General features: G+C 36.3%; 1 protein-coding gene across 10 annotated transcripts in view; it reads left to right on the top strand.

The window, feature by feature from the left end:
• The first annotated feature begins 998 nt into the window (after positions 1-998).
• Pdlim5 (PDZ and LIM domain 5) overlaps positions 999-13,929 on the top strand; it is a 223,942-nt gene continuing 211,011 nt past the window's right edge. For 5 of the 10 annotated variants that reach the window (XM_046458916.2, XM_046458915.2, XM_058583848.1 and 2 more), the window contains exon 1: positions 4,755-4,892. In XM_046458916.2, coding sequence (XP_046314872.1) covers positions 4,797-4,892 — 96 coding nt within the window. In that variant the 5' untranslated portion in view covers positions 4,755-4,796. Of the gene's footprint in view, positions 1,108-1,224; positions 1,249-4,754; positions 4,893-13,929 lie in introns of those variants that run through there. The other 5 variants (XM_046458911.2, XM_046458909.2, XM_058583847.1 and 2 more) reach the window with 4 other exon arrangements.

The following is a 13,929-nucleotide window of genomic DNA, read 5'->3' as shown; positions in this document are numbered from 1 at the left end:
GATTTTTTTTTCTCAGTTATTTATCATAGCAACAAAATTGACTAACACAGGTCCAAATTTCCGCAAGTAAAATGAATGTAGTCCTATCCAAAGTAGTGTTTAATAGAAATGTTATTCTGCCTGTTTTGAATTTTGAATTAATTAAAATTACATACAACAAAAAATTTCAGTGCCTCAGTCCCAGTACATCACAGTTCAACTGTTCAGTAGCCACATGCGGACTAGTAGCTACTGTTTTGGACAGAGTAGGTTTGAACCTTCTCTAAAATTTTGTTTATACTTCTAGGGGTTCACGGACTTCATGAGGTTTATTTTTGTTTTATATGCCCCTTTAACTAAGAATGGCCCTTTCACACTTTAAAAACAAATTTACCATGTAAAAGGTTCTACAGGTTCCTTTTCATATGTTCACTGAACAATATTCACGTTTGCTTATGAATAAATTCCTGAGGCTAAAGCAAGCAACTTTATGGAAGCAGGAGAGTGGGCTATTGATTTGGACTTGGAACAATAAGTTGCATCACTCTTTGGCCACTGCTTTCTATCACTGCGGTGTGATGATGGATTTAACTTCTTCGTATTTAGGCATTTTCAATTCCTGATAGGTAAATTTAGTGTTTGCACTTCTCAGAGTATGTATAAAGGTCAAAAAACCAGGCAATAGTCGCTGAACTTGCATAGACAGGGATTTATCCAAAACCCCTTTCTATTTTTAGCCAGAGTAACTGCTGGCCAATTTGTTTCCGGAGATAGAAATGTACCCAACTACAAAACCGACACGCGGAAGGCTAAACCTCCGCCAGGTACTGCGTGGAATCCCCTAAGACTACTCCCACCGAAATTCCATAAAGTTACTATTTTTCTGTTGCAGCTTCAGCCATCCACAGCAAGCCCCTGATCCTGGCTCTGCTACAACCTTCTCTGGGCGCACCAAGACTCAGCGCGGCTCCGGGGCGTGGTCGGGTGCGGAGGGGCGGGGCCGGCCCAGAGGCGGGGCCGGGGAGGGAGAGGGCGGAAGTTCCCCGCAGGCCTTGGGGAGGACGCGCGCACCGGGAGTCACTTGTCAGCGCTCTACTGAGGCGGAGGCATCGCGGTGCCGGTCCGGAGGTGAGTGGCCGTGGTGGTGCGCGAGCGTATCCGATTCCTCACAGGGAGCAAGGGAAAAGCTGCTGCCGCGCGCCACACGCGAGGAGGGAAGCCTATTTGAGAGGAGGAAGGGGCGCGCTTCGCACGCGGGTGGCTCCTCAGGTGCTTTCTGGGCGCAGATCGGCGGAGGTGGGCGAGCGTCAGGGAGGAAGGAGTGCGGGTGAAAGGGCAGCGGGAGCCTGGAGGGCAGCGGGAGCCTGGGCGTGAAGCTGGAGGGCGAGCCTGGAAGTCTTCGCGGCTCTGGCTGGCCGGGACAAGAGCACCGGAGACCGGGGCGCGGGAGCGGGCGCCCAGGGGCTCCAGGGCGCAGCCGCACCGACCCGACTGGCCGGCTCCCTGCGTTGCTGGGCACCGCCTTGACATCGGGTGCACTCCCGTCCAGCGCAGACCTCTCAGGGGTGTTGGGAGGCAGCGGGACCAAACGGTCTTTAATTTTTGTTTGCTCTCAGGCTACTGAGAATCATTTATTTCCACCTTAAGTATTCACAGTAGCGTAACCTGTTTGGGGAAAACTTCCGTGCGTCCAGAAATAAAACTGGCTTGGAAAACAAATCTGTCACGAACACCACATTTATTAATACTTGGCATATTTGATGGGGACTTTTGTAAGACTCTGCCTTCGGTACGTTTGACAATAAGTGGAAAGAGGAAGGGCGTATAGAACCGGTAAGAACTTGGAAAGAAAATTTGTGGCTGCGCAGGGCTGGGCAGGTTTAGGGTGTGAACGCCGGATCCTATCCCAAGTCCGCCTTCCTGACCGTGAGGACGTCTGAACCCGCCTGCCACGGAAACAGCCTGCTTGGGAGCCTTATTTGGCAAACGGGGTTAGGCGTGAACCTCAGCTGGAAAACTGTCTTGTCGACCGCTTTCATTCTGTTCCTGTAGCGTTAGTTCTTCAGCATTACCTCTATTATCAATAGTGTGTGGGGGGGAACCTCAAGATGTTTCTCTTTCATTTCAGGCCCCTCTTGTCACTCAGTAGTCCATCATGAGCTCTCTCCCCTCTCCCACCCACCATAGAAGTTGGGACACAAAGTGTGGGAAATACCAAGCTTCCCTTCTTAGTACCAAGCAAAGACTGTTTAGACTTTCCCTAAAAGAAAATCCAGAACTATACAGAAATTCCAACATTTTCTACGTGCTTGAAAACAGAATAGGCAGAATAGGCTGCTATTTCCTGTCTGCTTGGCATTCTACGAAGGGTTTTGGGCACTAATAACTGCATGAAGGAGACCTGGAAAAGGCCAATAAAAATATTGCCAATGCTTAGGGATCAGAATATTTTAAGCAAATGAATTCCAAGTGAAGCTAGCAGGAGAATCTGGAAAAGAAATGACACTGATTTTCTTGTGTGGCTGTGACCTTGCCAATGATAGAAATTTTCATAACAAATGGGAGAAGTCAGGAAGGAAATCCCCAAGTAAAGAGAAGTTAATTATATACATAGGTTGATACATACATGAAATACATTTTTCTTGTAGAGAAGACTGGGACCATAGGAAGTTTAGCCAAATTTTCATCTTTTTCCCTCTGTCACAGGTTAAAGGTTAAAAAAAAGAAGACAGAGGACAAAATAACAGTTGGATTTACGTAAATCTGATTTGTATTGTATGCCAACATCAAGACTTTTTATCTACTCATTTTAGGAAAATCTCTTTATAATGGGAAAGGAATTAAATTATGTGTAGTTTCTAATTAACTCCTAGCTATTCCCTTTTCACCTATGTGTAGAAATTTGACTTCTGCTGTGGCCTTTTGATTCTTTATTAGTGGTCTGCATATATACTTCAGTCCTGAAATAACATGTTATTGCCTGGTGGTTAATCCACTACCATGCCCGTGGAAATGCTCATGTATTTTCTAGGTAGATGCAGTACACATTATCCCTGAATGTTTTCTTTAAGAACCAGGCTTATTTTAAAGTATTGCCTCATTTTCCTTTTTTGAGAAGAAACCTGTTTATATATACCCACTGGTTTAAATATCTACATTTGCTAATATGAATTTGGTGTGACGGGATAGAAATTTTGAAAGGGTTAAAAAATGGAAGATATATTTTAAGACAGATAATAGAAGGTGATGATTTGACTTAACAGCTCAGATTTTCTAAGGAAGTGTGTATCTTAGCTTAAAAAAGTATTTTTTTTTTTTAAATTAGACCTCTGTTATATTTTTAAAAGAGAGACTTTTAATGTTTCTTTGTATTACATTAAAAATAATCTTCATTTCTCCTAGTATCTCCACCACAGTAACAACCGATAGGAAACTCCACGTTAGACTTTTTAAAACAAATAATTTTTAAAACAAATTATTTAAAGTAGAGTCATTATGAGCATACTTAAAGCAAAACAGAACAAAGAAGACACTAGTTCTTTCCTAACACTCAGATTCAATATCATACATTATAGTTAACCTTGTACTTCTATGTTTAATCAGAGTCTTATTTACTGGGTGGTAAATGCTTACTTTCTGCTTTGCCTGATGAGGTATGTGTATAAAACAAGAAGAAGGTTCTGACTAAAATATCAGCTATTATCATTGTCTATCTGAAGGAAAAATAAATATTACTTTAAGTATGGAAAGTACCATGCCTCTATAAGAGGGAATATAAGTTGTAGTTCTTAATTGGAGAGAATAGTTTTGTGCTATGAAAAGACAACTTGTCATTTTAAGTAATTCAGTATTTAGAAGACATGATTTGAATCTCCTGGTTTGAAGTCCTTTCATATGTTAGGATAACTTAGATTTTTAGGTCAGTGAAATTGAAGGCTCTTGTCAACCACAGGCAGAAAAAATGCATGAGGTAGAGGGAAGGAGAAAATCATTTTGAATTAATTCTGAAATAAAATCTTGTTCTGGGCTGGAGGTGTAGTGTAGTGGTAGAGTGCTTGCCTAACATGCCTGAGGCCCTGGGTTGGATCTGCTGGTGTGCTGGAGAGAGAGAGAGAGAGAGAGAGAGAGAGAGAGAGAGAGAGAGAGAGAGAGGGACAGAGACACACACACATACCTTGTTCTTATATACATTAATAAATTGTTGTACAATACATTGAATTAAAGTTTGTATACAAGAAGTCAGAAAAATGGATTGTAGCAAGTTATAAAACTGATCAAGTAGCTATAGAAATATTCAGGTATGGAATTTTTAGACTATAGAAATTGTCATGAGTTTAAATGTATGTCAATTAACTAATAGTATTTTTTTCTTTCTTTTCTTTTTTTTTTTTTTTTTTGGTACTGGTGGATTGAACCCAGGGGCACTTAACCTCTGAGCCACATCCCTAGCCCTTTTTTATATTTTATTTAGATTCAGTGTCTCTATGAGTTGCTTAGGGCCTCGCTAAGTTGTTGAGGCTGGCTTTGAACTGGTGATCCCTCTGCTCTGGCCTCCAGGACCACTGGAATTACAGTCATGCACCATGGTCCCTGGCAATTTTACTTTTTAAAAGGACTGAAATTAGTGAAGAACTTAATAGACTTATCCTCTATATTTCTTCACCTCCTCCCAAAAATACTGAACATAATTTAGTTGGCTTTTTATTAAATACATTTAGGTATGTAATAGGAATTTGAATAAACAGTTTTGTTAACCATCTAATTTTCTTTCACAGTTTCTTGCATTTTCTGGCCTTGGACTTTGAGCCATTAGAACCATGAGCAACTACAGTGTGTCCTTGGTTGGCCCAGCTCCTTGGGGTTTCCGGCTGCAAGGTGGCAAGGATTTCAACATGCCTCTGACAATCTCTAGTGTAAGCAAACTTTACAGATTTTATTACAGTTGTTCATTCAGTACTTAGTCCTGGAAACCCCAGGGCTGAGTTGTTGAATATCTCCATTGATTTCTACTATACTTATTATAATTGTTTGTGGGGTTTGTTCTCAGCAGATTTAGTTATCTAATAAAGACTGCTGGTGGGAAAGGGACTTAGCAAGGATAATTGATTTGGGTTTAGCTTATTTTCAGCTTTCCCCACATTAGCAAAAATAAAATGGAAAAGCATTTTGCTAGAGAGTAGATTCTTTTAAGTTTTTGAACTACATCAATTTGGGGAATTCTCTGGGCCTTAATTTCCTTCTATGTTACTTTATAAAGTCACCCTATTTTAGTGGTCCTTTCCATCTCCAAAAAATGTTTTATTAAAAACAATTGATCAAGATTGATTAAAATGACTATTTTTGGTATTATTTCCTTAGCTCACTTTCTGGTGGAGTGATAATCAACAATAAAATGTCCCAAAACTACTTACCTTTGAAAAGAAAATGAAAGGATTGGATCTCCAAGTAGTCAGCCTATGAATAATTGAGATTTTTGACCTCATTATAGATTTAGTTGAATGTATACTGTGTATGTGGGTACACACACACACACACACACACACACATACATTTATATATATATATATTTTTAATTTATTTTTAGTTATACAGGGACACAATATCTTTGTTTATTTATTTTTATGTGGTGCTGAGGATTGAACCCAGTGCCTCACATGTGTGAGGCAAGCACTCTGCCACTGAGCCACAACCCCAGCCCTATATTTTAAGAATACATTTTCATGATAATTTTGATACTGACGAAGGGAATAATTACAGCTTCCATTTATTGAGGCTTGACTGTGTAAAGCACTGTTTCACTCATCATCAGTAGGTAATTATTATTATTAATAACTTGTAAAACTTTCTTAACAGGGTATTTTTTGTGTTCCTAGATAAAAATTAATTTCATTTTTAAAATTTTGATTTATTATATATGACAACAGAATGCATTACAATTCATATTACACATATAGAGCACAATTTTTCATATCTCTGGTTGCACGCAAAGTAGAGTCACATTCTTCGTGTCTTCTTACATGTACTTATAAATTTAAAAATGTACATGTTAATGGGGTACTCTGTAATACTTTGATAATGTGTACATTGTGTAATGTTTAAATCAGTTGAAAAATATTTATCTCCTCAAACATTTATCTTTTCTTGATGAAACTTTCAAAATCCTTTCTTCTGATACATGTGAGTTTCTACTTTTCGTTTACTCAAATAATAGCTATGTACAGTTCCATATGTTGCTCTTTTCTTAACAATTTACCATGGAGAACTATCCTTATTAATATATAAGGAGGCTCTTTATTTTGGAAGCAACATTTACTTAATCATAATGCCTGAATGAAGGGCATTTATATTTCCAATATTACTATTACAGTATGCAGTGCTGTAGTGAATACCATGTAATATGTAATATTATATATAGGTCATTTTGATAAGTTGTGTCAATTTGCACCCCTATACCATGCATGAAAATACCTGTTCTGTTTTCCTTTTATTCCAGTCCTAATACTCCCAGAAAACTTTGAAGTTCTTGCAAAGTGCTATAAATGTATTATCTTATTTAATTTTATACCAGTCTGTGAAACACTGATACTATTTCCCACCATACAGCAGTGCTGTGAGCACCTGGCTGGTGTGGAAAAGTTGGCTTTCATGTAGTTATTCTCTGCTCCCTCCCCAATAATTCACTTTATCATTTTTTAAAAATATTTTTTAGTTATTGCTGCACCTTTATTTATTTATTTATTATTTATTTATTTATATGTGCTGAGGATTGAACTCAGTGCCTCAAACGTGCCAGGCAAGTGCTCTGCCACTAATTTACTTTATATTAAATTTAGTTAGGTTGTTTCTCTAACCAGATATTTAGAAGGTTATAATTTTATTTAATTATATGTATGTGTATATATGTATAAACATGTATATATACTCTGCATCTTACAGTATATATCCATACATATATGGATATATTTAAATGCAACTTGATTTTGAAAGATTAAAAATAAGTTGGGGTTGGGGTTGTGGCTCATCGGTAGAGTGCTTATCTAGCACGTGCAAGGCTCTGGGTTCGATTCTCAGCACAACATAAAAATAAATAAATAAAAGTAGTGTGTCCAGCTACAATTTAAAAATAACAAAAACTATACACACACACATATGTACACACACACACACATATATGTTTGTTACACCTATATATCCCTGTTAAAATATTACAAATTCCCTTTTACTGATCAAATTTTCATCATTTCTTGGCTGTGGATTCAAGTAGCTATTTTTAATGTATTACCAATTTCCCCTTGAATCTAATCAGATTTTATAAGAAAATATAAATCCAGCCTGCAGTTTTTTTTTCTTTTTTTTAAATTGCGGTGCTAGGGGTGGAACCCAGGGCTTCACGCATTGGGCAGGTGCTTTCTACCACTGAGCTAAGTTCCCAGTGCCAGCCTGCAAGTTTTAAGACTTGTGGTTGGGTGAAATTTTCAATGTAAAGTGTCCATATGAAAATGTGTGTTGTGACTTATTCCTGAGTGAGGCAGTGTTTTTCTTCTATTGAAGATCTATTATGAGGACAAAATATTGTCTGGTTTTGTTTTGTTAATATTATTTTATATTATTAGTATCATATTTTGATTGATTAAAGCTATTGCTCAGTTTAAAATACTTCAGTTTTTGTGGAAAAAAAAAAAAAGTCCCCAAACAAATTGACATCTGAATGAAACAAGGTTCATCATTACTTTATTGTTTGGTAATTGGTATATAAATAGTATATGTAAATTATGTGGTACCATGCCTTTAAAAAGTTTTATGTGCTTCAGTTCCCTGGCAGACAGTTTGAAGTACTAGCTCCATGTTGTGTTGCTGATACAACGGAACACTGTGTACATACACATAGGTGCCCTCCCCTGGCACAGAGAAATGCCTTCCTTGTGTAGACAGAGTGCTAATTAAAGGATTTTGAACATACTGATTAAAAGAGACTATGGTAACAAAGCTGCTGAGTTATTTCTGTTCTCTTACAAAAGTCTTTGCCATCCACTGTGACCTTTTTGGGCCTTGTGCAGTGGGGCATGCAATTCATTCTGGATTGGAGAGGATCAGAAGGGGAGGGGGAGGAGAGAAGGGAATGTTGGCTCAACCCTGCTGCTGGGCTGTTGGCCTTTCATTATAGTTATTTTTAACCCCTTGTGTGGTTTAGTTTAAACATGCTAGTAACATTGCCTGATGAAGATTTGTGCCTAGTAACTAATTTATATTGTGGTAACATTATTAATGTTATAAAATTTTTACTTACTCTCATTGTAATTAGTGCTCTGATTATACTTATTCAGCTTTATTATGTAAGATTATTGGGATATTTTTCAGTGGTCATCATGTTCTTTAATTGATGGTATCAAGAAGCAGTTAAAATTGAAACATGCCTTAAAACATGTAATTTAATGATTCCTTTATTTTAATGATGCATATGAAATTCTTAGCAGGGTTTGGCACACAGTATTCTCTCAATTGTTACCTTTTATAATAACATAAAATTAAAAGGAAAATTATTTAGTAACTTGTAACTTTAAATCCCTCATAGTTATATACTTTTTAATTTATAGTCTACTGAGATTAAAAAAGGAAAAAGTAAAAAGCCAGAAGTTTGTGCTTAGTTAGGAATCTGCATCTTTATTTTTAGAGTTCAAAAGTATATAATTTTTTCTTTGTTTAGATAATATTATGTTGAACTCTGGAGGGCCATTTACATTCTTTTTAACATTGGAGTGTCAAGTTGTGTTTTGAGATAAATAAGCCACTGGTGGTAACTTAAACAGTCTGTTTTTTTTTAGGTTTTATAGTACCAGCTTGTGAACATGTTGAATATGACTTGTTTCATGAAGAATAAAAACTATTAAATTTGAACACTTCAGTCAAGTTTGTTTATCCATCTGTATTGTATGAATTTTGTATGCTCTTTCGTAGGTGGATATCCAAGATTAGATTAGCAATTGCTGCTAACTTTTTAAAAAGAGCCTCAGATTCCAATAACTGTAGATCACATGTCATTGTCTTCAGTTTCTTATCCTTAAAATGGAGTGCTGGCTTACAGGAGTTAGCAGGCTGTCTTTTTATGACCCTGCATTTATGGGAATTGCCCTGAAGCCATGGAATGTGGGGATGGGTTTCATTGTAGCAGTGTGGGTTTGTTGGTCTTTGCCAATATATTTTATAAGAAGAAATAAGAGACTTGTTGCACAATTCAAGGCTATATTTTGGCAAGTTTTTTGGTGTTCCTCATGATAGAATTACAAGAATAATATTATATTTTTGAGTAATATCTTTTATGTTCAACATCCTTAAATTGAATACTCTGTTTTGTTTTCTTTTTAAATAATGCTATTAAAAGAAATAAATAAGTTTAATGAAGTTGCAAGATACAAGATCAATTTACAAAAATCAAGTTTATTTCTACATATCTGTCGTGTTTCATTTTCTTATATCTAACTTTAGAACTTTTTTCTTCACCATCAGTATTTGAATTTCTTAAAGAAGTTCTCCCAGTTCTTCCTAATGCATTTTAAACATTTCTTTAGCAGATAAGAATGAAGTCAGACTTTCTAATACTCAGATAATAATGACTTTAATTCCAAGAAGTTAGGGGATAAGCTTAGATAAAATTTTAGTTGGATTTTTTGAAAAACAGAATGAATTTACCATTGTTGAAGTATGGAGTCCAGTTGGGAATAGAACAGAGCGAGAGAGATTTGTGAAATATTGTGCTGTGAATTAGTTTATTCAGTAGTTATAGGAATACTTCCTAGAAGTCATTCAAGAAGATACAAAGGCCTGGGGAATGCAAAGGTTGGATAGTAAAGAAATAAGCACAATAGTACAATGTATAATGAAATGACAAAGACGCTGATAAGTATTTCTCAGTTTTAGTGGGCATAACTCGTGTATTTGTAGGGATTGACTTCCTTCAGAAGAAACTAATTGAACTGATGCTTTAAGGATGGAACTTGAATACCTTCAAGTCAGCATTTCCCTGTTACATTTTAGTGCATAGTGAAGATGAGGACTTTTCTTGCCATTGCTTGATTCCTAGTGAAACTGTGAATGTAGTTGAGTGATTCTCCAGACATGCCAGCTGCAGAGTTTCCCTCCTGAAGGAGGACAGAAAGACTTTCAGTCTTTCCAAGCTGAAATGGGAGAACTATCCTACCTTGAATAAATGGGCCCATTGTTAATTTTAAGCTGTTGAGTATTTTCTTTTACATTCCCTCCCAACTACCCTGTCATTATGCCAAGCTAGAAAGTTAATTTAGCTTATGTGACAACATAATGTATATTTCACATGTATATTCACTCTCTGCTTTTAAAATATTAATTGCCTTCTATGTGGGGTTCAGAGACCTGTTTTTTTTCCTTGTGGCAGTTTTGTATCTTTTGTAATCACAAATGTTAAGAATCTGGAGATAATTCTGAATGTACTTTCCTGATTTATTGTTAGTATGTAAATAAAAATCTTATCAGTATGTTTTTATTGCAAATCAGAGGTTTTAGGAAAAAAGGGACTTGCATGTTTGATTTTAATACAAATAGGGCGTTTGGGGAAGTTGTTTTTTTGGGAGGGAGGATACCAGGGATTGAAGTCAGGGGCACTCAATCACAGAGCCACATCCCAGCCCTATTTTGTATTTTATTTAGAGACAGGGTCTCACTGAGTTGCTTAGCACCTGGCTTTTGTTGAGACTGGCTTTGAATTTGTGATCCTTCTGCCTCACCTCCTGAGCCATTACAGATGTGCGCCACTATGCCTGGCAAAGTTAATTTTTAAGAGGACTTTTACTAGTAGGCAGGACTTTTGTATCTGATGGAGGAAACAATATTGTGGGGTTTGGGTAAAGTAAAAATGGCACTTTAGACCTAAGTAAGGGTTTTCGTGCAACCTGTTCACCTACTCATGATTTAAGTATAGTTTTACCTACTTAAATTGAGATTGTTGATTGAAGTCTGTGGACTGATTTTCAGTTATTTTTTAGAGCTTTTGAGGCAAAGAGCTTGTCTTTATGATAGTGGTTATTCAGGGTGCATGTGAATATACAGCTTACTGGTTGTTATTGTCCACAATACCCTGTTTGCAGTAGTTTTTACCCAGATTCCCATATCCTCAGGACCAGTCATGTTCTTTTCCTCTAATTAAAACTTCATGGAAGGGGCTGGGCTTGTGGCTCAGCAGTGGAGCGCTAGCCTTAGCACGTGTGAGGTGCTGAGTTCAATCCTCAGCATCACATAAAAATAAATAAGAAAAATAAAGGTATTGTGTCCAAATACAACTAAAAAATATATTAAAAAACTTATGGAAGAGTAGAAGCAAATATTGCTTTACCCAAAAAGGGGCTGTTCCTTTTGTGTCTTAAGGGATTGTTATGTTTCGGCTTAGGCCAGTGAGATTCTAGGCCTTTATTTCAGTTTCTGAGTTGCAAAACTATTGAGTGTGTATATAAAAATTGAAAAAACAAGACACTAGCATGTGAAATATCAATGTTGATGCATTTGTAAATAAATAACATAATGGAGATGAATAGAGTTCAGTTACTAAAGAGCAGTGGCTGTGGTATCCACTGATTCTTTAGATAGTCTAGGTGCAGAGCCACTTCTTAGCCCTGGTTAGAAGGCGGGTTTGATTATATAGTGTTAAAACTGAATTTCTCAAATCTTATATTTACTTCCCCCATGTCTTCCCTCACTTTTTATTTCCTGTTGGAAAAAGTGTGGTCAACTACCTTTTTGTAAATCTTAGATTTCTTTCATAGCCGTTGTTTTGTCACTCATTTTGTGTGATAGTTACTGGAGTAAAGTTCATCAGCCTTGTTGGCATTTAGTAGTCTGGGAGGGCAAAGCACTTGTAGCCAATGTCCCTGATAGGCCTAAATGAAAGAAAGTGAAATGAACTTGAAGTTAACCGGAGAGAATGAAAAATAGATGTCTGGAAAAAAGCAAGAGGCAATTTTTGAAAGGTCACAATGGAAACAAATTTGGTACTTAAAAATTCTGCATAATTCGTCATCCCTTTCTGCTTACAAGTTTAATTTATGTATTTCTTTAGATAATACTTTTGTAGAGTTCAAAATTCAAAAGATATGGTAGGGCATAGAGAGAAGAGCTTCTTGTTGCTCTGTCATTCATTTCTTTCAGTTTTACCAGTTTCTTGTGTGTACTTCCAGAGATAATTCATATAAATATATGTTAATAGGTATATATCTTCATTCCATTCTCAATACAAATACTAGTATCCTTTAAAACATATTTATTTTTTAGCATTTTCCTTTTTCTCTCTTAACCCAACAACAGTAAATATATCTTAATTTTTTTTTAATTAAAATTATTTAGCTCTCTTTTACCTCTTTATTTTATTTATTTATATGTGGTGCTGAGAATCGAACCCAGTGTCTCACACATGCTAGGCAAGCACTCTACCACTGAGCCACAATCTCAGGCATCTTTATTATTTTTTAATAGCTATATTGTGTTTGAATTTGTTATAATTTGCTTAACCAGTTCCTATTGATGAACAACTAGGTTCTTTCTAGACTTTTGTCTTCACTGATACTACAGTGTAAAACTTGTGCATACATGCATACAAGTTTGTGAGCTAAATTCCTAGAAATGGAATTGCTGAGTCAAAGTGTTGTGTACATTTGTCGTTTTGATTGATATTGTCAAATGTCTCTATAGAAATACTCCTGTCCACAATAGTACAACCTGTGCTGGCATGAATTTCAGCAGACTTTGATCTTTTCTAATCAGATGGGCCAATTTCCACCTGTCTCCCTTTTATAAGTTTAATTACAAGTATTCTACTAAGGATTCTTCAAGTTTCAAAGTGGTTCATTGTTTTCCATTTTTCAAAAGAATTATGAAATAAAGATGTGGTACCCTTTTTTAAATGATGCCACTAATTTCTTTTTCTTTTATTAAAAAATATTTATTTAGTTGTAGTTGGATATAATACCTTTATTTTATTTATTTATATGTGGTGTTGAGGATTGAACCTGGGGCCTTGTGCGTGCCAGAGGAGTGCTGTACTGCCGAGCCACAACCCTAGCCCAATGCCACTGATTTCTTATGGGTGCTAATTTTTTCTAAACCCTTCATCCAGAGATTTATTAATGGTTATCTTTTTCATTTGTTTCCTATTTCTAAACAGATTTCCTCTCTATGTTAGCATATTATTCCCAATGATATGACAAAGATATTTTTTTGTGTGTGAAGTAATAGTTTTTGGCATATAACTGTCATAGACCTTTTGAAAAATTAAGCAAGTCGCATTTAATAGATTCAAACTTGTTGCCTTTGGAATTTCTCCAATGGCCTAATATACTATCTGGTTTTTAATTCCACTCTTCCTTAGCTCCCTTTATATGATATGACTAGGAATCTGACCATTATGAGGTGTTTGGTACAGTTGTGGGACACAGTAAATTCACTCTTATGAGACTATGTTTTTATTATCAACATTTATTAGCTAGTAGAGCTCAACTGAAGTCACCTAGGTTTATAGAGTATTCCATTGCCCAGTGAGTCAGGCAATGTGAAAGGAAAGCCTACTAATGTGTGGCATAATATTATGACTTCATTTTTGCCAAGTTTAAGTAGCAGAGTGTATGTGCTGATAACCATGGTGACAAAAAAAGAGTAAAGATACCACGGATATTTGTATTTTATGTGGTAAAGATGGGGAAAGAAGGAATTTCCATTAATGTGTTGCTGTAAGTTTTTAAAAGTGATGAAAACAGTTTGGAACTAGGTAGAATTTGCACCACTTCTCTGAATTGTAAAGTGTTTTTCCCCAAGGTCCAAAAATTGATTTAATAATGGCCACCATACTTCATGATAATTGCCCTAGGTAAATCTTGTTTTTACCAAAAGAGGAAGTAGTTATTTTAATGGCATTAACAGTTGAAAACCATTCAC

Source organism: Marmota monax, unplaced genomic scaffold, assembly GCF_021218885.2.
Source record: "Marmota monax isolate L192 unplaced genomic scaffold, Marmota_monax_Labrador192_F-V1.1 WCK01_AAM20220418_F8-fsc00002, whole genome shotgun sequence".
In the NCBI taxonomy this organism is placed as follows: Eukaryota; Metazoa; Chordata; class Mammalia; order Rodentia; family Sciuridae; genus Marmota; species Marmota monax.
This window is presented reverse-complemented; position numbering and strand designations above follow the sequence as displayed.